Source organism: Salmo salar, chromosome 18 (assembly GCF_965601325.2).
Source record: "Salmo salar chromosome 18, fSalSal1, whole genome shotgun sequence".
Classification (NCBI taxonomy): Eukaryota; Metazoa; Chordata; class Actinopteri; order Salmoniformes; family Salmonidae; genus Salmo; species Salmo salar.
Window position 1 is genome coordinate 92,923,661 of NC_138308.1, and position 22,195 is coordinate 92,945,855.

At 42.5% G+C, this 22,195-nt stretch overlaps 1 protein-coding gene and 1 long non-coding RNA gene across 4 annotated transcripts in view; one reads left to right on the forward strand and one right to left on the reverse strand.

The window, feature by feature from the left end:
- LOC106578106 (1-phosphatidylinositol 4,5-bisphosphate phosphodiesterase beta-3-like) overlaps positions 1-14,031 on the reverse strand; it is a 101,806-nt gene extending 87,775 nt beyond the window's left edge. Inside the window, exons 1-2 of one of the 2 annotated variants that reach the window (XM_045700505.2) lie at positions 13,235-14,031; positions 850-936 (exon numbers count right to left, since the gene is read on the reverse strand). In XM_045700505.2, coding sequence (XP_045556461.1) covers positions 850-936; positions 13,235-13,333 — 186 coding nt within the window. In that variant the 5' untranslated portion in view covers positions 13,334-14,031. The remainder of the gene's footprint in view (positions 1-849; positions 937-13,234) is intronic. The other variant, XM_045700504.2, reaches the window with a different exon arrangement.
- A 2,334-nt stretch (positions 14,032-16,365) lies between these two features.
- On the forward strand, positions 16,366-17,858 carry LOC106578129 (uncharacterized). Of its 2 annotated transcripts, XR_006760269.2 has the most exons (3): positions 16,366-17,099; positions 17,351-17,453; positions 17,669-17,858. It is a non-coding gene; the product is annotated as an uncharacterized LOC106578129 (long non-coding RNA). The 2 variants fall into 2 exon arrangements; XR_001322344.3 differs by having other exon boundaries at positions 16,366-17,453.
- Positions 17,859-22,195: the final 4,337 nt, after the last annotated feature.

The window sequence follows — 22,195 nt, forward strand, 5'->3', positions numbered from 1 at the left end:
CCCCACAGCATGATGCTGCCACCACCATGTTTCACCGTAAGGGATGGTGCCAGGCTTCCTCCAGACGTTACGCTTGACATTCAGGCCAAAGAGTTCAATCTTGGTTTCATCAGAGCAGTGAATCTTGTTTCTCATGGTCTGAGAGTCCTTTAGGTGCCTTTTGGCAAACTCCAAGCGGGCTGTCATGTGCCTTTTACTGAGGAGTGGCTTCCGTCTGGCCACTCTACCATAAAGGCCTGATTGGTGGAGTGCTGCAGAGATGGTTGTCCTTCTGGAAGGTTCTCCCATCTCCACAGAGGAACTCTGGAGCTCTGTCAGAGTGAGTGACCATCAGGTTGTTGGTCACCTCCTTGACCAAGGCTCTTCACCCCCCATTACTCAGTTTGGCCGGGCTTCCAGCTCTAGGAAGAGTCTTGGTGGTTCCAAACTTCTTCCATTTAAGAATGATGGAGGCCACTGTGTTCTTGAGGACCTTCAATGCTGCAGAATTTTTTTTTTGGTATGTTCCCCAAGTCTTTGCCTCGACACAATCCTGTCTCGGAGCTCTACGTCTCAGAGCTCCCCATCTTTCATTTTTTATAAATTTGCAAAGTTTTCTAAAAACCTGTTTTCGCTTTGTCATTATGGGGTATTGTGTGTGTATATGTTGGCCCCGCTAGACTCACCATGTTGGCCCCGCTAGACTCACCATGTTGGCCCCGCTAGACTCACCATGTTGGCCCCGCTAGACTCACCATGTTGGCCCCGCTAGACTCACCATGTTGGCCCCGCTAGACTCACCATGTTGGCCCCGCTAGACTCACCATGTTGGCCCCGCTAGACTCACCATGTTGGCCCCGCTAGACTCACCATGTTGGCCCCACCAGTCCAGTAAAGGAAGAATCCATCGGGGTCTACCTTCAGAGTGATGAGGGTGGGGTGACCACTGTTGGGCTCCTATACACACACACACACACACACACACACACACACACACACACACACGTTAATACATCGAGATATACACACTGTACACATATGACTAAAATGTGACCGGCCCGGAGGTTGGAAAGCCAGGTCTCCTGCATGCCTAGGCATTAGCTGGGGGGGAGCTAATCCAAGACTTCAGGTCTCATACTTTGAGTCTCAGGTCCGATGCTGGCTCCTGGCACGGCAGAGATGGGAAGAAACCGTTGAAAATGCATATTAACCTTTTTCTATTACAGTTTACTGCATTAGACGTGCCGGGTCTAGAGTCAGCTTCCCCTCCCCCAATCCAAAACGTAACAATTAGTGGGGGGGGGGGGAATGCAACACTGACCCAGGATCAGATTGGACGCTTCAAGGTGTGAGTTCTATATCATGTATTTCTGTTTCTATGATTGAACCAGCCCTACCTTCAGTGTGGGCTCTGTGGTTGGCTACAGAGAGGAGAGGAGAAATGAGGGCGGCCACAATATTGTCTTAACTGTATAATGTATCATTCTTCATCTACATCACTAGTACAGATCTAGGATGAGCTCAACCTAACATTAATAGGAGTCAAACAAACCAGGATGAGCTCAACCTAACCTTAATGATTAGAGTCAAACAAACCAGGATGAGCTCAACCTAACCTTAATGATTACAGTCAAACAAACCAGGATGAGCTCAACCTAACCTTAATGATTAGAGTCAAACAAACCAGGATGAGCTCAACCTAACCTTAATGATTAGAGTCAAACAAACCAGGATGAGCTCAACCTAACCTTAATGATTAGAGTCAAACAAACCAGGATGAGCTCAACCTAACCTTAATGATTAGAGTCAAACAAAACAGACCTTGGATCGGTGTCTAAGATGCACTATGCAGAAATCTCTCCACCATTTCCTGGTTGCTAAAATTCCAATAGTTTGACAAATTTCAGTTTATGTGACAAAACAATAAGGCTGGCCCCATTTAGTCCAGTGGTCGATTGTTTGGTCGATAGGCTGTCGGTCGACCAAGATTTCTTTAGCCGAGCAGTCGCATATATTTGCATTTATTATTTTCATGGTGCATAAGACACCTGTCTGATTGGCCCCTGGGGGTGGTAGTCTATCACATGTAATACTGAAAACAGTCTATGGTTATATTATGTAAAAATAATGGTGCAAAACACTAATAAATCTTATAACAAATTATCTTTCTCCCGCGTTGGATACGGTCGCTGTACGCGGTTCTGAAACATAATCTTCAGTGCACCATAGAATTTGCACCTTTCCCTGTGTTGCTATGTGCATAATAGCAAAGTTAACCAGCATATTGGGATTGAGAACCATGTGGCGGAGGCAGCAGCAGCAGCGATGAGGTAACAGCCCTTGCCTTAGCCTAATTGTCTAAGAAAATGAAGGAGAGAGGAAACCAACTTAATTAGGTCAACAGCCTAACTGTTAAAATGTGCCTGGCTTTATACATCATCCAGATACAGTAGCAGTCAAAAGTTTGGACAAACTAACTCATTCAAGGGTTTTTCTTTATTTTGACTATTTTCTACATTGTAGAATAATAGTGAAGAACTCAAAACTATGAAATAATACATATGGAATCATGTTGTAACCAAAACAAAAAGTGTTAAATCAAAATATATTCAATATTTGAGATTCTTCAAAGTAGCCACCTTTTGCCTTGATGACAGCTTTGCACACTCTTGGCACTCATCCTGTTTAGTCTTAGTACTGTAACCTACTTAGGCCTATATTTCAATATAAAGGCTACTGTATCAATCATTCATTCCTTCATGCCCTCACATAGCATACGAGACATTCATGCTTTGAATAAAGTATATAAACATTTTTATGGTAATATGGCCGTATTGTCTCTCATGAGTTTCACAAAATTGTACCAAACGGACCAGTTCGTAGCTGGATTCTTCACCGATCTTTTATACCTTCTCTAGAACATAAATGTCGTTCGGTTCTCCAATTCTGTGAGGTGGAAGAATTCCTTTGTCTCTCTATGAAAACACTCTGTCTCTCTATACTGTGGCCATGAGGCGGGACATTTTCTTAGGAATTTACGACCCCTTCTGACCACAGCAGCCTGGGTGTAGGAGACAGAGGAAGATAGGTGCAGAAGTAGGGGGATGGTGCAGAGGGAGGGGGTCAACTGTGCTCGCTGTACCCAAAGAGGGCAACGTCATGACAACTATAAGCTAAATAATAATATAACATAATATAATACTATAACCTAAATAATAATATATCATATAATACAATAAGCTAAATAATAATATAACATCATATAATACTTTAACCTGTTATGGCTAGGGGGCAGTATTTTCACGGCCGGATAAAAAACGTACCCGATTTAATCTGATTATTACTCCTGCCCAGAAACTAGAATATGCATATAATTATTAGCTTTGGATAGAAAACACTCCAAAGTTTCTAAAACTGTTTGAATGGTGTCTGTGAGTATAACAGAACTCATTTGGCAGGCCAAAACCTGAGAAGATTCTGTACAGGAAGTACCCTGTCTGACCATTTCTTGGCCTTCTTGATTATCTCTATCCAAAACAGGGGATCTCTGCTGTTACGTGACACTTCCTACGGCTCCCATGGGCTCTCAGAAGGCGGCAAAAAACTGAATCGTGGCTTTGCAGGCTCTGGCTGAAAAACAGTAGCGCGTTTGGATAGTGGCCGGTCACAGTACTATGAGACTCAGGCTCGTGCACGAGGGGATCCCATGCTTTTATTTTCTCTCTCTTTGTACGTAAACACGCTTTCCCGGTCGGAATATTATCGCTTTTTTACGAGAAAAATGGCATAAAAATTGATTTTAAACAGCGGTTGACATGCTTCGAAGTACGGTAATGGAATATTTAGAATTTTTTTGTCACGAAATGCGTCGTGCGCGTGACCCTTATTTACACTTCGGATAGTGTCTTGAACGCACGAACAAAACGCCGCTATTTGGATATAACTATGGATTATTTTGAACCAAACCAACATTTGTTATTGAAGTAGCAGTCCTGGGAGTGCATTCTGACGAAGAACACCAAAGGTAATCAAACTTTTCTAATAGTAAATCGGAGTTTGGTCAGGGCTAAACTTGGTGGGTGTCAAAATAGCTAGCCTGTGATGGCCGGGCTATCTACTCAGAATATTGCAAAATGTGCTTTCACCGAAAAGCTATTTTAAAATCGGACACCTCGATTGCACAAAGGAGTTCTGTATCTATAATTCTTAAAATAATTGTTATGTTTTTTGTGAACGTTTATCGTGAGTAATTTAGTAAATTCACCGGAAGTGTTCGGTTGGAATGCTAGTTCTGAACGTCACATGCTAATGTAAAAAGCTGGTTTTTGATATAAATATGAACTTGATTGAACAAAACATGCATGTATTGTATAACATAATGTCCTAGGCGTGTCATCTGATGAAGATCAAAGGTTAGTGCTGCATTTAGCTGTGGTTTTGGTTTTTGTGACATTATATGCTAGCTTGAAAAATGGGTGTCTGATTATTTCTGGCTGGGTACTCTGCTGACATAATCTAATGTTTTGCTTTCGCTGTAAAGCCTTTTTGAAATCGGACAGTGTGGTTAGATAAAAGAGAGTTTTGTCTTTAAAATGCTGCAAAATAGTCATATGTTTGAAAAATGGAAGATTTTGTATTTTTGAGGAATTTGTAATTCGCGCCACGCCTATCATTGGATATTGGAGCAGGTGTTCCGCTAGCGGAACGTCTAGATGTAAGAGGATAAGCTACATCTATAACAATTCTACCTAATATAATATAAGCCACACACACACACACACACACACACACACACACACACACACACACACACGCCTCTTTGCTTGACATCATGGGAAAATCAAAAGAAATCAGCCAAGACCTCAGGAAAAAAAAAAAAACTGTAGACCTCCACAAGTCTGGTTCATCCTTGGGAGCAATTTCCAAACGCCTGAAGGTACCGCGTTCATCTGCACAAACAATAGTACGCAAGTATAAACACCATGGGACCACGCAGGCATCACACCACTCTGTCTCTTAGAGATGAACGTACTTTGGTGCGAAAAGTGCAAATCAATCCCAGAACAACAGCAAAGGACCTTGTGAAGATGCTGGAGGAAACAGGTACAAAAGTATCTATATCCACAGTAAAACGAGTCCTATATCGACATAACCTGAATGGCCGCTCAGCAAGGAAGAAGCCACTGCTCCAAAACCGCCATAAAAAAGCCAGAATACGGTTTGCAACTGCACATGGGGACAAAGATTGTACTTTTTGGAGAAATGTCCTCTGGTCTCACGAAACAAAAATAAAACTGTTTGGCCATAATGACCATCGTTATGTTTGGAGGAAAAAGGGGGATGCTTGCAAGCCGAAGAACACCATCCCAACCGTGAAGCACGGGGGTGGCAGCATCATGTTGTGGGGGTGCTTTGCTGCAGGAGGGACTGGTGCACTTCACAAAATAGATGGCATCATGAGGATGGAAAATTATGTGGATATATTGAAGCAACATCTCAAGACATCAGTCAGAAAGTTAAAGCTTGGAATATGATGAAAGAAATAAAAGCTGAAATAAATCACTCTCTCTACTATTATTCTAACATTTCACATTCTCCAAATAAAGTGGTGATCCTAACTGACCTAAGACAGGGAATTTTTACTAGGATTAAATGTCAGGAATTGTGAAAAACTGAGTTTAAATGTATTTGGCTAAGGTGTATGTAAACTTCCGACTTTTCATTTTACTAGGCAAGTCAGTTAAGAATAAATTCTTATTTTCAATGACGGCCTAGGAACAGTGGGTTAACTGCCTTGTTCGGGGGAAGAACCACAGATTTGTACCTAGTCACCTCGGGGATTCGATCTTGCAACCTTTCAGGTTATTAGTCCAACACTCTAACCACTAGGCTACGCTGCCGACTTCAACTGTATGTATGTATGTATGTATGTGTGTATGTATGTATGTATAAAATACAGTATATACTACATAATATAATACTATATAATAATACTATCTACTACAAGCAACACTTGCTCCTATACCTTTTTCTTGATAACCACTAGTTTCCACAACTAATTCAAATCTCTTCCACACATCTGACTTCCCCTCCTGAGAAACCAGTAAACATTTGCTCGCTTCCAGTTTATTTTTCACATCCCCCGCATCCATTTTGCTGTCACATGTTACTGTGACGGGAGTTTGTTATAACTAATTTATTGATGTGATTATGACAGCATAAAACCAAAAGGGCGATTCCATGGTAACAGCTAATAGATTGGATTACATAAAAAAATAAAATAGGATTCAAAAAACAATGATTCCAAAGTTTAACAAACCATACAACCCTTTGCATAGGGACTACTTTTAACAATTTCCACTGAAAAATGTAAAATTAAAAACATCTAATTGAAGAACAGTGCCGATGCAACGTTTGGTAAGAGAATGAAGGTTTGTGCTGTTGATGCCGTCATTATGTTAACAAGTAAATGTTATTGTTTTTTTTGTGTGTGAACAATCTGAGTGTTACTGGGGAATTGATTAAAAGTTATATCCACCCTAATCATTCATTTCTTCCATCGCTGACTCATGTCTCCTTTCCTTTCCAGTGCTGTCTCCTCATCTCTCCTCTCTCATTATGTCTGTCTCAGAAGGCCCCTGTAGGGGCCAGGAGTGGTTTCAGTGTCCTCCATAACCATTTACTGTACATGGAGGTTTCACTTTCCACCATCTCTCTCACACACACACACACACACACACACACACACACACACACACACACACACACACACACACACACACACACACACACACACACACCTTTTCTTCCGAGAGTGACATAGAAATACCAGGTAATCTAGAGGCAAAAGAAACACACACCTATTTAGGTGAGGTGCAGGCTAGCGGAGGACTTAAAAAAACAAAACACTAACACTTTTTAGGAGCTCCGCTCCCTCCCTCATCTTACCTCCTCTCCCTCTCATTCAGCCCTCCCTCCCTCACTCATCTTACCTCCTCTCCCTCTTATTCAGCCCTCCCTCCCTCCCTCATCTTACCTCCTCTCCCTCTCATTCAGCTCCCCTCCCACCCTCATCTTACCCCCTCTCCCTCTCATTCAGCCCCCCCTCCCTCCCTCCCTCATCTTACCTCCTCTCCCTCTCATTCAGCTCCCCTCCCTCTCATTCTAGTCTTCCTCATCTTCTCGGATCTCTGTTTATTACCCCAGTCTTCCTCCTCTCTCCTCCTCCTCCTCCTCCTCTCCATCTCTCCACTCAACCTGTTGCTCTCCAGATCCCTCCATGCACAGGCCTTATTAATGATAGTCTATTCACACATGGATATGGGTTCTGCTCTCCCTCACCTCTCCCTCACAGCTAGGGAACACTACAAACAACTCAGCCATTCCAGAAGCCAACAACTGTCTCTCTTGTCTAGCTCAGAGTGTGACTGTGTGGTTTATGCTCTTTTCTCATGTGCGGTCACTGCTGCTGTGTTCAATACTGCTGCCTAACGAACGCTAAGACAAACACACAACATTATTATTACCACACTATGAACCGCCTGGGAACACTGACGGATACAGCCTGCTGTATAACGTAGAGATACGGCGAGAGGGTGGGAAGGAGAGAGGGAACAGGAAGAAAGCGGTGGAGGAGGGAGAGAGATAAGGTGGAGAGAGGAGAGAGAGAGAGAATGTTCTCATTATGTATAGTATAAAGGTAAAGTCTGTTTCTTCATATCAGCACCTCATAAATCAGTTATTATACAGGGATAACCAGTGTGTGTGTGTGTGTGTGTGTGTGTGTGTGTGTGTGTGCTGCTCTGGCAACATAAAGGTTGATGACAGCAGAGAACCTTTGGACTCTGGTGAGGAGAAGAGAGTAAAGGGGGAGGGGAGAGGAGAAGGGAAAGGGACGACGGGAAAATCATTAAGTGAAAAAGAAAAGAGGGAGAGAGAAGAAGAGGAGGAGGAGGGATAGAGGACAGGAGGGATAGGGAGAGAGAAGAAGAGGAGGAGGGAGAATAGAGGACAGGAGGGATAGGGAGAGAGAAGAAGAGGAGGAGGAAGAATAGAGGACAGGAGGGATAGGGAGAGAGAAGAAGAGGAGGAGGAAGAATAGAGGACAGGAGGGAAGAGGAGAGAGAAGAAGAGGAGGAGGGAGAATAGAGGACAGGAGGGATAGGGAGAGAGAAGAAGAGGAGGAGGGAGAATAGAGGACAGGAGGGATAGGGAGAGAGAAGAAGAGGAGGAGGGAGAATAGAGGACAGGAGGGATAGGGAGAGAGAAGAAGAGGAGGAGGAAGAATAGAGGACAGGAGGGAAGAGGAGAGAGAAGAAGAGGAGGAGGGAGAATAGAGGACAGGAGGGATAGGGAGAGAGAAGAAGAGGAGGAGGAAGAATAGAGGACAGGAGGGAAGAGGAGAGAGAAGAAGAGGAGGAGGGAGAATAGAGGACAGGAGGGATAGGGAGAGAGAAGAAGAGGAGGAGGGAGAATAGAGGACAGGAGGAATAGGGAGAGAGAAGAAGAGGAGGAGGGAGAATAGAGGACAGGAGGGATAGGGAGAGAGAAGAAGAGGAGGAGGAAGAATAGAGGACAGGAGGGATAGGGAGAGAGAAGAAGAGGAGGAGGAAGAATAGAGGACAGGAGGGATAGGGAGAGAGAAGAAGAGGAGGAGGAAGAATAGAGGACAGGAGGGATAGGGAGAGAGAAGAAGAGGACGAGGGAGAATAGAGGACAGGAGGGATATGGAGAGAGAAGAAGAGGAGGAGGGGGAATGGAGGAGCGGTGAGGAGTACACATGTCAATCCCAGAATCCCTCACTTCACATGTGGCTGTGCTTGACCTACAACCTTTCCTCTCCCCGTCTTTCTTGTCCCCTCTGTCTCTACCACTCCTTCCGTCTTCCCTTCATTCTTTCCCTCTGCCTCTCTGTCCCTCCCCCCCTCCATCTCCACTGTAACTGTATTTCAGTACATGGTGTGACTCGTTTAGACAATCACTGAGTTTCCCCCCCCCCCCTCCCCCCGTCAATACAATGGGCTTTGATCTCTCTCTGTGTTTCTCAGCCCTCTGTTAGAGTGTAATGGTGTGTTTCACTGTGAGCTCTCTCTCTAATTCAGGAGCAGAACGGATGTAGTTGAGGGAGAGAGTAGGGAGAGAGGGAGCGAAGAAGGGAGGGGAAAGTAGTTTTGGCTCCAGAGAGCACAACTAGCTGAGACAGGAAGTCATTCAGAGTGAAACACAAAACACCCAGAATAAAACCACATTCACTGTAGGGGAAAGATTCACTTTCTATAGTCTGTGTGTGTGTGTAAAGTGTCAACACAACAGTGGATATCGCGCCAGCTAACAAGTTGATTTATGATAAATGGTCTTTATGAACACCCACACACACACCCACAACCAAACACACCCACACACACCCACAACCAAACCAAACACACCCACACACACCCACACCCACACACACCCACAACCAAACACACCCACAACCAAACACACCCACAACCAAACACACCCACACACACCCACAACCAAACACACCCACACACACCCACAACCAAACACACCCACACACACCCACAACCAAACACACCCACAACCAAAACACACATCCACACACACCCACAACCAAACACACACACCCACACCCACAACCAAACACACCTACCGGCCCCTCTTCTGGTCCCAGTCTGGCTGTAACGATACATGAATAATGAATTACCAATACACACAGACACTAATAAACTCTTCCACCATACTGACATGAGATGTGTAGACTGATGTATTGGTGTCTGTTTGGAAGAAGAAAAGAACATCCTATTGAAACACGTTGTAAAGTACTTCAGGCGCCCACGACTAAAATACTGACAGTTAAACTAAATATCTCCCACACACACACACACACGCAGGCCACGGTTGCCAGGTGAGGTGGTTACCATGCGAGCAGGTTGCCAGGCGAGGTGGTGTGAAACACGCGGAAGATCTCAGGTTTTCTGTAAAACTTGTTTATCTTGCTTTATTAAAGTACAGATTGTATACCTGTCTATCTGCTACACTAATAGTACTAAAATAGCCCTACAATGGTTCCTAAAATACAGTTATGACCATACACATTTAGGTGTTTCAGCCTAGGCTAAATTCTGATTCACCTCTTACGTTACATTGTACACAATAATGTGATTGATTGTGGATAGTCTGATTTAATATAAACATTTGTTTAAAACGTTTAAATGCTTTGCAAGAACAACAATTTCCCTAATAATCCTGTTTACATGGACACATCTGAAATCAGGCAGCTTGATGAGACTTGTGATAAATGCAGAAAATCACCAATCCAAAATAAACGCTCTACCACACTGACCATGTTATTTTTGGGAAGAACATTTTATTCAGAGTTCGGACAGATACAAGTTTGTATGTGAAAACTATTTCAAAGATAAGATACTTTCAGTTGTTCTGAACTCACTTGACTTGCACAAGAGGGAGCGAGTCTTGAACTGCTGGTGTTGGCACATGTACAGGTCAAACACACAGTGCTGGGACTCTGCTTAAAAAGGTGTTTCCATGTCCTAATCATTTGAAAGATTACTCTTAAAAACAGTGTTTTAAAATCAGCGTATGCTTACTTTGATTTTGAATTTAGGGCGATTAATATAAAACAGAGTAAGGCGTTTACATGACTGATGCACAATCTACCTACTGTCAGTTTAATAAGGAATTATTACTAAGCATGCAAACGTTTGACTCTAGTCTAGGCCTAAACTCCGTCTTTCAAATTTCCTTGTCAACAGAGCAGAGACAGAGAACGTAAAAGTTGGGGACGAAAACAGGGGGGGGGGGGGGGGGGGGGGGGTTGGTCAATACCAGCAGTGTCATTTGCCCCGTTCAAAACATCTGGGAAGTCTGAAAAACTCAAGGTCAAATCATGAGGTCAGTGATCTTTAGGTTGGAAAGTCAGAGCTCTAAGAAGAGGCCCAAGTTCCCGAGTTGGATGACCGTTCAAATTTATTTTTTTTCCCCAGTCGGAGCTCGTCCCCCCCCCCCCCCCCGAGTTCCTGGTTGTTCTGAACGCACGAAAGTTGGAAATCTGAGATTTCCCGAGTTCCTGGTTGTTCTGAACGTGGCATAAAAAAAAAAAACCTGAGCTGAGGAAAAACTTGTTTGACAAGAACTCAAAACAGAGAACAGAGCTAGGCCTATCTGTAGCTGCAGATGGGCTTTGCGTCCTAAATTGCACCCTACATCCTATATCGTGCACTACTTTTGAACAGAACCCATAGGGATACGTTGGGACAGGAACCTGTGTGTTGACATGTAGCCTAGCCTAGCGTTTCCCCAACTCATTTTTGTTGTAGCCCCCTTTTTTCTTTTTAAGGGCATCTGTGACCAACAGATGCATATTCCCAGTCATGTGAAATTCATAAATTAGGGCCTTGTGAACTGATTTAAATTGACCGATTTCCTCATATGAACCGTAACTCAGTCAAATCTTTGAACATTGTTGCATGTTGCCTTTGTATTTTGGTTCAGTGTAGTATGATATGTTACGTTTCATATGGTATGTATTAACGTCCATCACCCATTTCGTATGATATGTTACAAATTACAATCCGTATTATACACTACATCGCAAAAAGTATGTGGACACCCCTTCAAATTAGTGGATTCGGCTATTATAGCCACACCCGTTGCTGACATGTGTATAAAAATCGAGCACACCGCCATGCAATCTCCATAGACAAACATTGGCTTTACTGAAGAGCTCAGTGACTTTCAACGTGTCACCGTCATAGGATTCCGACAAGTCAGTTCGTCAAATTTCGGCACCGCTAGAGCTGCTCCGGTCAACTGTAAGCGCTGCTATTGTTAAGTGGAAATGGCTAGGAGCAACAATGGCTCAGCCGCAAAGTGGTAGGCCACACAAGCTCACAGAATGGGACTGCCGAGTGGTGATGCGTGTGGAAATAGTCTGTCCTCGGTTGCAACACTCACTGCCGAGTTCCAAACTTCCTCTGGAAGCAACGTCAGCACAAGAACTGTTCGTCAGGAACTTCATGAAATGGGTTTCCACACAAGCCTAAGATCACCATGCGCAAGGCCAAGCTTCGGCTGGAGTGGTGTAAAGCTCGCCGCCGTTGCACTCTGGAGTAGTGGAAAAGTGTTCTCTGGAGTGATGACTCCCGCTTCACCATCTAGCAGTCCAACCGATGAATCTGGGTTTGGCAGATGCCAGGAGAACACTACCTGCCCCAGTGCATAGTGCCAACTGTAAAGTTTGGTGGAGGAGGAATAATGGTCTGGGGCGGTTTTTCATGGTTAAGGCCCCTTAGTTCCAGTTAAGGGAAATCTTAATGCTACAGCATATTCTATAAGATTCTGTGCTTCCAACTTTGTGGCAACAGTTTGGGGACGGCCCCTTCCTGTTTGAGCATGACAATGCCCCCAGGCACAAAGCGAGGTCTATACAGAAATGGTTTGTTGAGATCGGTGTGAAAGAACTTGAATGGCCTGCACAAAGCCCTGACCTCAACCCCATCGAACATCTTTGGGATGAATTGGAACGCCAACTGCAAGCCAGTCCTCATTGCCCAACACCAGTGCCCAACCTCACTAATGCTCTTGTGGCTGACTGGATGCAAGTCCCTGCAGCAATGTTCCAACATCTCGTGGAAAGCCTTCCCAGAAGAGTGGAGACTGTTATAGCAGCAAAGGGGGGGACCAACTCCATATTAATGCCCATGATTTTGGAATGAGATGTTCGACAAGCAGGTACTTTTGGTCATGTAGTGTATGTTATGAATTGTGCAATGTCATGTTATGGATTCTAGCTAGGTGGCTAAAGTTAGCTAGCTCACTAACGTTAGCTAGGGGTTATGTTTAAGGTTAGGATTAAGTTTAGTAGTTAAAGTGTTAAGGTTTGGGTTAGTTAAGTAACCATTGGTCTTACTTAACCATACAAAACGTAACCTATACTAAATGGAGTCTGAGCGATTTACGTACAGAATCATACGAAATGCTCTGAGACCAGGTTGAGTCTGTACTACAGCCTATGGGCTGCTATGACTGTGGTGTCAAAAGTCAACTTAGTCTCTCACAACCAACATGGCTCTACAAAGTAATGTCCACAAAGTACAGATTTCTCAAAACATTCACAAATAGTTATACTACTATTATATTTTAAATGAATGGCGCTTGAATGCCACTTATGGCGGGGGAGAAAATACCAGAAGAATACACACACACACGTTGGATATCTAGGTAGGCTACTAACCTCGTCCCATTTTATAAACTTGCTCCCCCGTTTTAGTATGTCGTGAACCGACACCGGTTTGAGCTGTAGAGCGTGGACTCCGGGCTTCGCCCCTGCCATGGCTCCGGGTCAACGCCGTGTGGCAACGCCTAAACTCCGAGTGCAGCGACCTGCCCTAGTCACTGCCCCTTGGTCCTCGGGGCTAAGTCCTTTTCCGGGATGATTTGTGACTTGCAGCTCTTGAAGTTGCTCTAGGACTTAGTAAATACGATAAATTGTCTCTTTTAACAGTCGAGGCTTGAGTATTCAGCTATCCTAAAATAATTCTAAAAGTCTCACGTTGAGAAGAGTCGAGTAACTGCGTTCTTGTGCGCAGCGCGTATGTCTCGTTTAATTGCGTTGAATGGCTATAAAGCACCCTATCTTCATTCCATCCGCCTATTATTGTCTCCCTCTCTCTTTCGTTTTCTTTTAAAAGCTGTACTCAAACGTTCCCTTCTCCACACTCGTCCAGCCGGATTCTTCTCTTTCTTCCTTCATGTTTTTGAGAAAGGGGGGAGCACGCAGGACAGAGCGAGAAGGAAGGAGAGATTCAGTGAGTAAGAGTGAGGGAAAAAAAAGTTTTTTTTTTCTTTCTTCTCTACTCTCTCTCTTCTTTTCAGACAGACAGACGCTGTCATTCCATTTTTTTATTTGAGGCGTGTTCTGTGCGTTGGGGACTTTACGCTGAAGCGTGGCAAGAACGATGGAGGTTTTTTAACGCGCTCGAACTGCCAGCTAACACAAAGTGATCCGTTCTCATGCAATGCTGCGTCCTACAACACCCAATAAAGAATGCCAGCTATGCTGAAGCGTGTTTCCTCTGCAGGCCCGATCTTTGGGGATATGCCGCTCTAGGCGAGACCCCATCGATCCCGATCCCCTTCCGAAATACAATAGTAGTCTAGACATTGTCCGCCACAATGCACTTTTATTTAATGCCAATCCATGTGGTAGCCTACCGTTTTTTTGAAAACAGGCTGTTGCATTGGCTTAATAGTCCTGAGACCTGACAAAAACATACAAATGCTCTTATCCAGTGCAATATACAGTAGTGAATGCAGACGTTTACATACTAGTCCCTGCGGGAATCAATCCCACGACCCTGGCAGCGCAAGTACCATACTCTACCAACTGAGCCACACGGGAATATCAGCTATTTTGGGGAGCGCTAAACTTCCTTTAAAGTATCTGCCCAAAATTATAGATGTATTTCTGTTTATACAGAAATGAATTAAATATGTCAAATTACTTCACCAGAGAGCATGATTTAGCCACGGAGGATCATTGGCTGCTTTAAAAAGAAAAGTGTGTTTGGTTTGAAATAACAAGCTGTGTCGGCCTGTGCCTAGCTGATTATTGAGTTGCTGCTGTCAGTGAAAACCATCTACAATATGAAGATGATGGGTCTAGAGTATAAACAGTTTGAAATGTTATGACAAGAAGAAGAGGAGGGGCCTGTGGTGAAGATATAAACAGTCTCTCTCCAGAAGGCACTGAGCTGTTTCCCCGCCAATTCTTCCTCGTTAATTGTTTCATGTGAATTGTTTGCCATTTGATTGTTTATTTGTATCAATTCCCCATTACACACGTCACCAGTAGTACATTTACCATTAATCCCCATCATTTGGTTACGTTCATTTCTGTTAATGCATGTTTTAATGAAGTCATTTGCTGTTCTCATTCTCTGAGTGGAAATGCTGTGAGAAACACGTTTTGGTTTATTTCATACCATCACTTATGAGTAAAAAAAAAACAAAAAAAAAAAGCTAGCAACATTTTTAAGCTGTCCCCAAATTAATATAATTGGTTGAGAGTTTGTTTTGAAATGCACATGGATACTCCTGTGTGGTTTGGTCAGCATGTAAGTCAACAAAGTCATAAAAAAAAAAATCCATTGTGAATGATAATAGTTGCTAAAAACACCAGGCTTCAGTGTGAAAGAGCAGAAATGTCTCTGAGGATCCCATTTATCCAGAGGAAACGTCATAAAATACCTGAACACTTTTCCCTTACACAATATCAGCAGTGTCGAACCCGAGCTCACTGGTGAGGGAAAACCTGAGGGCCCAGAATAGGCTAGTTCGCTATAGCATTACAGCTTTGGGCCGGACACAGTTGATTGATTTGATACAATGCATATACATTTCTACATTTCACTAGCTATAGCACAAGGCAAGACAGACAGAACGGGAGGCAGACAGGCGGAGTAGAAAGATGAATGCGACTGAAAGAACCTGCATTTATCAGGATATTTTCTCATGTTTTTATTTTGTCGGCTTTATGTATTTTTACTTAGTTGACAATGGAAGTCATAGGACAATGGGCACACACTGGTTGAATCAACGTGGTTCCCACGTAATTTCAATGAAATTTACATTGTGGCCTCCCGAGTGACACAGTGGCCTAAGGCACTGCATCGCAGTACTAGCTGTGCCACTAGAGATCCTGGTTCGAGGCCAGGCTCTGTCGCAGCCGATCAGGATACCCATGGGGCGGTGCACAACTGTCCAGGTTAGTGGCGGGTTTGGCCGGCAGGGATGTTCTTGTTCCATTGTGCACTAGCAACTCCTGTGGCTGCTTGGCACAATGGTTGTTGGTGTACGGTGACACATTGGTGCTGCTGGTTTCCAGGTTATTAAGTGGACATTGTGTCAAGAAGCAGCTTGGCTGGGTTGTGTCTCAGAGGACACATGGCTCTTGACCTTCGCCTCTCCTGAGTCTGTACGGGAATTGCAGCAATGGGACAAGACTGTAGATACCATCGTGGGATAAGACTGCTTGTGTGTCCAGTAGGAGGCCTACTGCTGCATTGTCCTTGAGACTTTCTCTGAATTTCCATGAGCTCGTTTCTTTAGCTGCCAATGGTTCACGGTATATCAGTGTTTCCATATAACAGAGGCTTGTGCTAACAGTATAACTTTCTAAAAATGTACTTTAAAGTGGCACTCCAGTCTCCTTTTCACCTCACATGAACCTGATTTACTTAACAAAATGATGCACATCTCAATAGGTTGTCCAGGTAACTCATGACATCACGAGTGGGGGAGGGGGGGGGGCTTTCTTCTTTTGTTCTCTATTGTTCCTCAGGCAGGGGGGGAGGCCGATGACATCACGACTTCCCATCAAACCAACTCCTTGAATGCAAAGTTCAAAAATCACCGGAGGACATCTTTAAGGAAAATGTTTTTTATTTTTAATGTTTCGCTTAACATAATATTATTAATTGTAAAAAAATTTTTTTTTTTTAAAATGCATTAAAATGTCTGTAAGAGGATAAGCAACAACAAATGTAGGTATTAATAAAGCACTTCTATATCTTCTAAAATACTTTTTACAACGGAGGAAGAGGAGTGCCAAGATGGAGTTGGCTTCCAAACGGCGACCCCTGTCAATCATCGAGTGTATATATATATATAAATCATCGGCTCAGAAACCAGCTAGCTATTACATTGAAATGTATGAATTGCTTTACATTGGTAGTTATTCCATTGAAATGTATGCATTGCTTTACATTGGTTGTTATTCCATTGAAATGTATGCATTGCTTTACATTGGTTGTTATTCCATTGAAATGTATGCATTGCTTTACATTGGTTGTTATTCCATTGAAATGTATGCATTGCTTTACATTGGTTGTTATTCCATTGAAATGTATGAATTGCTTTACATTGGTTGTTATTCCATTGAAATCCACAAAGTGCTTTGCATTGGTTTTTCAGGTAACCAAGGAAGAAGGCACTGAGCCCCAAGTTGTCCCCACAAACTCCAGTGCTTGAGATGTCCTCCTCCTCTAACTTATTCTTCAATAATTTCATTCCCAGTGTGCTGCACTGACTGCCGACAGGTTAGGACAGTCCCGTGTGGCTCAGTTGGTAGAGCATGACACTTGCAGTGCCAGGGTTGTGGGTTCGATTCCCACAAGGAGCCATTATTAAAACGTATGCACTCACACCAGTAAATTGCTCTGGATTAGAGTGCACGTAAAATGACAGACACGGACATTTTTATTTATGTCTTTGGATAAAAGTTTAAATGTCATCAATGAGTCTCTCTTCACCCTTAGATATTAGAAAATATGTATCTTCTGTGTTGTAGGGGTGACATGCTGTGACTAAAGGACATCGGACGTGAGTTGTCTTCCAGAGAAAACAAAAGAGGCCAAGTGACCTGGCAGAGGATGCTGAAACACTTCTAAATGGTAAGACAATCTTGTCTCCATCATCATACAAAATGGAAATGATACACCCCTCATTCAAATAGTAAGTATACATGCTAAATAATTACACATACTGTGATGAGAACATTTCTACAATGTAGTCCACCTGTCCTACCAGTGAAAATGCTTCCCTTATCCACAGAGTGTGACAGTCATTTCTAACAGCCCTGCTAACTTTCTTGGTTGTTATTTTTAAGGTTGGAACCAACACGTGCAGTATCTCCATCATTTGCCGCCAGCTCAGGGACAAGTCTCACTGCTCACAGCCCTGTGTAAATGTATTTAGTGGACAGGTGCTGGACCTTTTCAAACGTATCCGTCTTGTTTATCTTGTATTTTCCATTGTGTTAGTGATAGGTGGGGTGAAATAAAAGATTGTTTGCAATGCATTGTCTCATTCATTACTTCTATCATTCAGTATTAAAAATAAATAATGTTAGGGGGTAGATATGTAAATACATTATTAACAATAACAAGAAAAGAAATACAAATAATATAGATGGGTTATAGTTCATTAGATAACCCAATGTGTTAAAACCCAGCATGACCACCATAAGGTAGGTGCTAAACAGTCTAAATTCACTCTCTCCTAAATATAAAAAATCCATTAAAAAAAAAAAAAAAATCCCTCCCTCTCTCCTACCGGGAACAGAGTGCACCAGCCCCCTGACACACCCACCCTCCAGACATGTGTGTTGGAAGGCCACATTAAAGAGTGGACACCTGTGGTGGCAATAGTGCTCCTCACTCACTCACTCACTCACTCACTCACTCACTCACTGACTGAACTGAACTGAACAGTGTCAATCCCCTCTAATCACTTTCCCTACTTCAGCCTCTACAACACGGCTGTGTAACCAAATGGCTCTCTATCCCCTATATATAGTGCACTACGTTTGACCAGAGTCCTATAGGCCCTGGTCAAAAGTAGTGCACTACATCGGGAATAAGAGTTCCATTTGGGACTCGAGGCAGGTGGTCTGTTCCCAAAGGAAATATTAATTAAACTATCTGAGAAACATATTAATAGTCTGTTCTGTATACTAACCTTTTGTTTCTGCCAAATATCAATATATTGTGATGAGAGTAAAGACACACTGACAAACACAGCTGTGCCCTGTGGCCATGTTCCCTATTGGCCTGATTAGTGACTGAAGGTCAGAGAGGGTGAGAGAGAGAGATTGACAGAGAGGATGAGGGGGGATAGAGATGGGGGGGAGAAGAGAGGGTGGGAGGGAGAGAGTGTGACCTGGAGAGAGGAAAAAGAGAGCAGAGAGAGAAAAGAGGGGGCAGAGAGAGAGAAGAGAGGAGAGAGAGAGAAAAGAGGGGAGAGAGAGAAAAGAGGGGAGAGATTAAAGGAAGCATAATTTGAAAGTCGTTAAATTAGGTTATGAAGAGAGAGGAAGATGAAGATGAGGACAAACATCGAAAGAAGAGGGAGAGATATGAGGTAATTATGAAAGCCCTCCTTCCTGCTTTCTCCCGTATTTCACTCTCTCTCTCTCCCTCCCTCTCTCTCCCGTCTTTCACTCTCTCTCCCTCTCTCTCTCTCCCGTCTTTCACTCTCTCTCCCTCTCTCTCTCTCCCGTCTTTCACTCTCTCGCCCTCCCTCTTTCACTGCCCTTCCTCTCTCTTTGTCTCATTCACTCTCTCCTTTCACTGATATCCAAACATTTCTGACAGCATGCCAAGGACTCACAAAGACACATTGTATCGGAGCGTACACACACACACACACACACACACACACACACACACACACACACACACACACACACACACACACACACACACACACACACACACACACTGTGTTAGCGTGAGATGAAATTACAGTGTAAAATGCAGTAGATAAGTTGACGTGTAAAGCTCGTCTGTGGCTGCAGAAGCCTAGTTCTGTGCTGACTATACTACACAGCACAGTACACTGCACTTCTTTATGTAGTGGTCCTACACCCCCATCTAGTGGTCGCTTGGTGCTATTACTGCACTGGTACTGTAAGTTGAGCAACAGTTCAGAACGAGGAAGCAGGTTGGGAGGAGTTTCTATCAGGAGCATGTTTACCCTTCAGGTCTAAGCACTTAGATATCAATCTCTACTAAGCTAACATACATATGGAATTGTTTTAAGATTGATTTTGAATTTTAGGAACGCTGTAGATATAAAAATAAATAATATTTGATGAAACAGAATGTCCTTTTCTGCTATAGCCCAGATAAACACATTGAATAACACATTCATAAATGGCAAAAAAGAGACAGTCAAAAAATAAATCATAAGGAACAAGGTTTAAGTGTCTGTCCTATATCTAGGAGATATACAGTGCATTCGGAAAGTATTCAGTACAAAAAAAAATGCATGAAATGAAATGTATGAAAATGTACGCATTCACTACTGTAAGTCGCTCTGGATAAGAGCATCTGCTAAATGACTAAAATGTAAAATGTATTCAAACCCCTTGACTTTTTCCCCCCAAAATGTAAAGTTACAGCCTTATTCCAAAATGTATTATTGTTTTTTTCCACTCATCAATCTCCACACAATACCCCATAATGACAAAGAAATAACTTTAAAAATGTTTTTTAAATTAAAATCTGAAATATCCCATCTACCATTTCATTTGGGTTTAGTATGTCGCTGCACAGGTCAGGTATGTCGAAAATAGAAAATGTAAAAAATAGTAAAAATAAAGAAAAACCCTTGAATGAGTAGGTGTGTCCAAACTTATTACTGGTAGTGTAGATAGGTGTGTGCCTTTCCAAATCATGTCCAAACAATTTAATTTACCACAGGTGAACTCCAATGAAGTTGTAGAAACATCTCAAGGATGATCAATGGAAACAGGATGCACCTGAGCTCAACTTCAAGTCTCATAGCAAAGGGTCTGAATACTTATGTAAATAAGGCATTTATACATTTGCAAAAATGTCTAAACCTATTTTTGCTTTGTCATTATGGGGTATTGTGATGTCATTATGGGGTATTGTGATGTCATTATGGGGTATTGTGATGTCATTATGGGGTATTGTGTGTAAATTGATGAGGAAAAACGTGTTTAAATCAATTTTAGAATAAGACTAACGTAACAAAATGTGGAGAAGGTCGAGGGGTCTGAATACTTTCCGAATGCACTGTATGTGTGTGGATATATATATATATCTATATATCTATATATATATATATATATATATATATATATATATATATATATATATATATATATCTATCTATACACACACAGTACCAGTCAAAAGTTTGGACACACCTACTCATTCAAGGGTTTTTCTTTATTTTTACACATTATACCCTATGCACTTACAGCCTGGTACTGGGTTACCTTCAGACGACTCCCCTGGAGCTTGTAAAGCACAACAACAGACACATTCGCATTCGTGAGAGTTTTCAATATTGCCAGTGGTGGAAAAAGTACCCAATTGTCATACTTGAGTAAAAGTAAAAGATACCTTAATAGAAAATGACTCAAGTAAAAGTTAGTCACCAGGTGAAATACTACTTGAGTACAAGTCTAAAAGTATTTGGTTCTAAATATACATACGTATCAAAATTAAAAGTATAAATCATTTCAAATTCCTTCTACTAAGCAAAGCAGACGGCACCATTTCCTGTATTTTTTAATTTACGGATAGTCAGGGGTACACTCCAACACTCCGACATTATTTACAAACGATGCATTTATATTTAGTGAGTCTGCCAGATCCGAGGCTGTAGGGATGACCACATGTTCTCTTGATAAGTGCGTGAATTTGACCGTGTACATTATTTTCATTAGGAATGTAGTGAAGTAAAAGTTGTCAAAAATATAAATAGTAAAGTACAGATACCCCCAAAAAACTACTTAAGTAGTACTTTAAAGTACTTTTACCTAAGTACTTTACAGCACTGAATATTGGTGACATTTGTTTGTTGCACCAACGGTTTGGTCGGGACAGTCGGTTTTGTGTCACCTCTTCGAAATGACGTAGTCCGCGACAGAGTTCAGAGGACTGCCTTAAAGCTTGTAGATGTCATAGAGCCAAACATAGTCTCTCCTTTCGATATTGGTGACATTAGTTTGTAGCTCTCACGGTTTGGGTTTAACACATGATTCTGTGAATATTTTATTGTCCAGAGCTTCTCATGTGTAGAGAAAGGCCACTTTCACAAGCCCCATGTTATAGAATAGCTGCAAACATTATGTCGGCGGAAAGAGGGGATTAAGCTGCAGACACTATAATAAATACACAGGGAGCTATTCTATATTCAAAATGACGTCGCTGTGTGACGCACAGGTGTGTCAATGAACTTTTAAGGGGTTTTAAGGGGCAATCTGGGATTTGTACATCGCATTTTGGACTTTGGATAGTCATACCCCACCAGAACACAAAACATATGAACCTAAAACACTAAGCATATTTTACTCCATTGCTTGTAAAACAATGTCATTTCAACCAAACACTGTATAGCCACATAATATGGTTAAAACTATTATTTTGATCTCATGGGTGATCAGTCCTGGCATCCAAAGATATGTCTGAATATTTACATTTCTCCTACCCTTTCCCTCAGTTGTTTACCAAAACAGTGGCAGGTTTCCCACTTTGTTCTTGTTTGAACTGCAGATGGGTACACTACAAAGCAGGGTCAATGAAACAGATAACTTTATTAAGCAACCAGAAATACCTAGAGATCTTCTGGATCATTAAGAAATCTACACTAACGTACG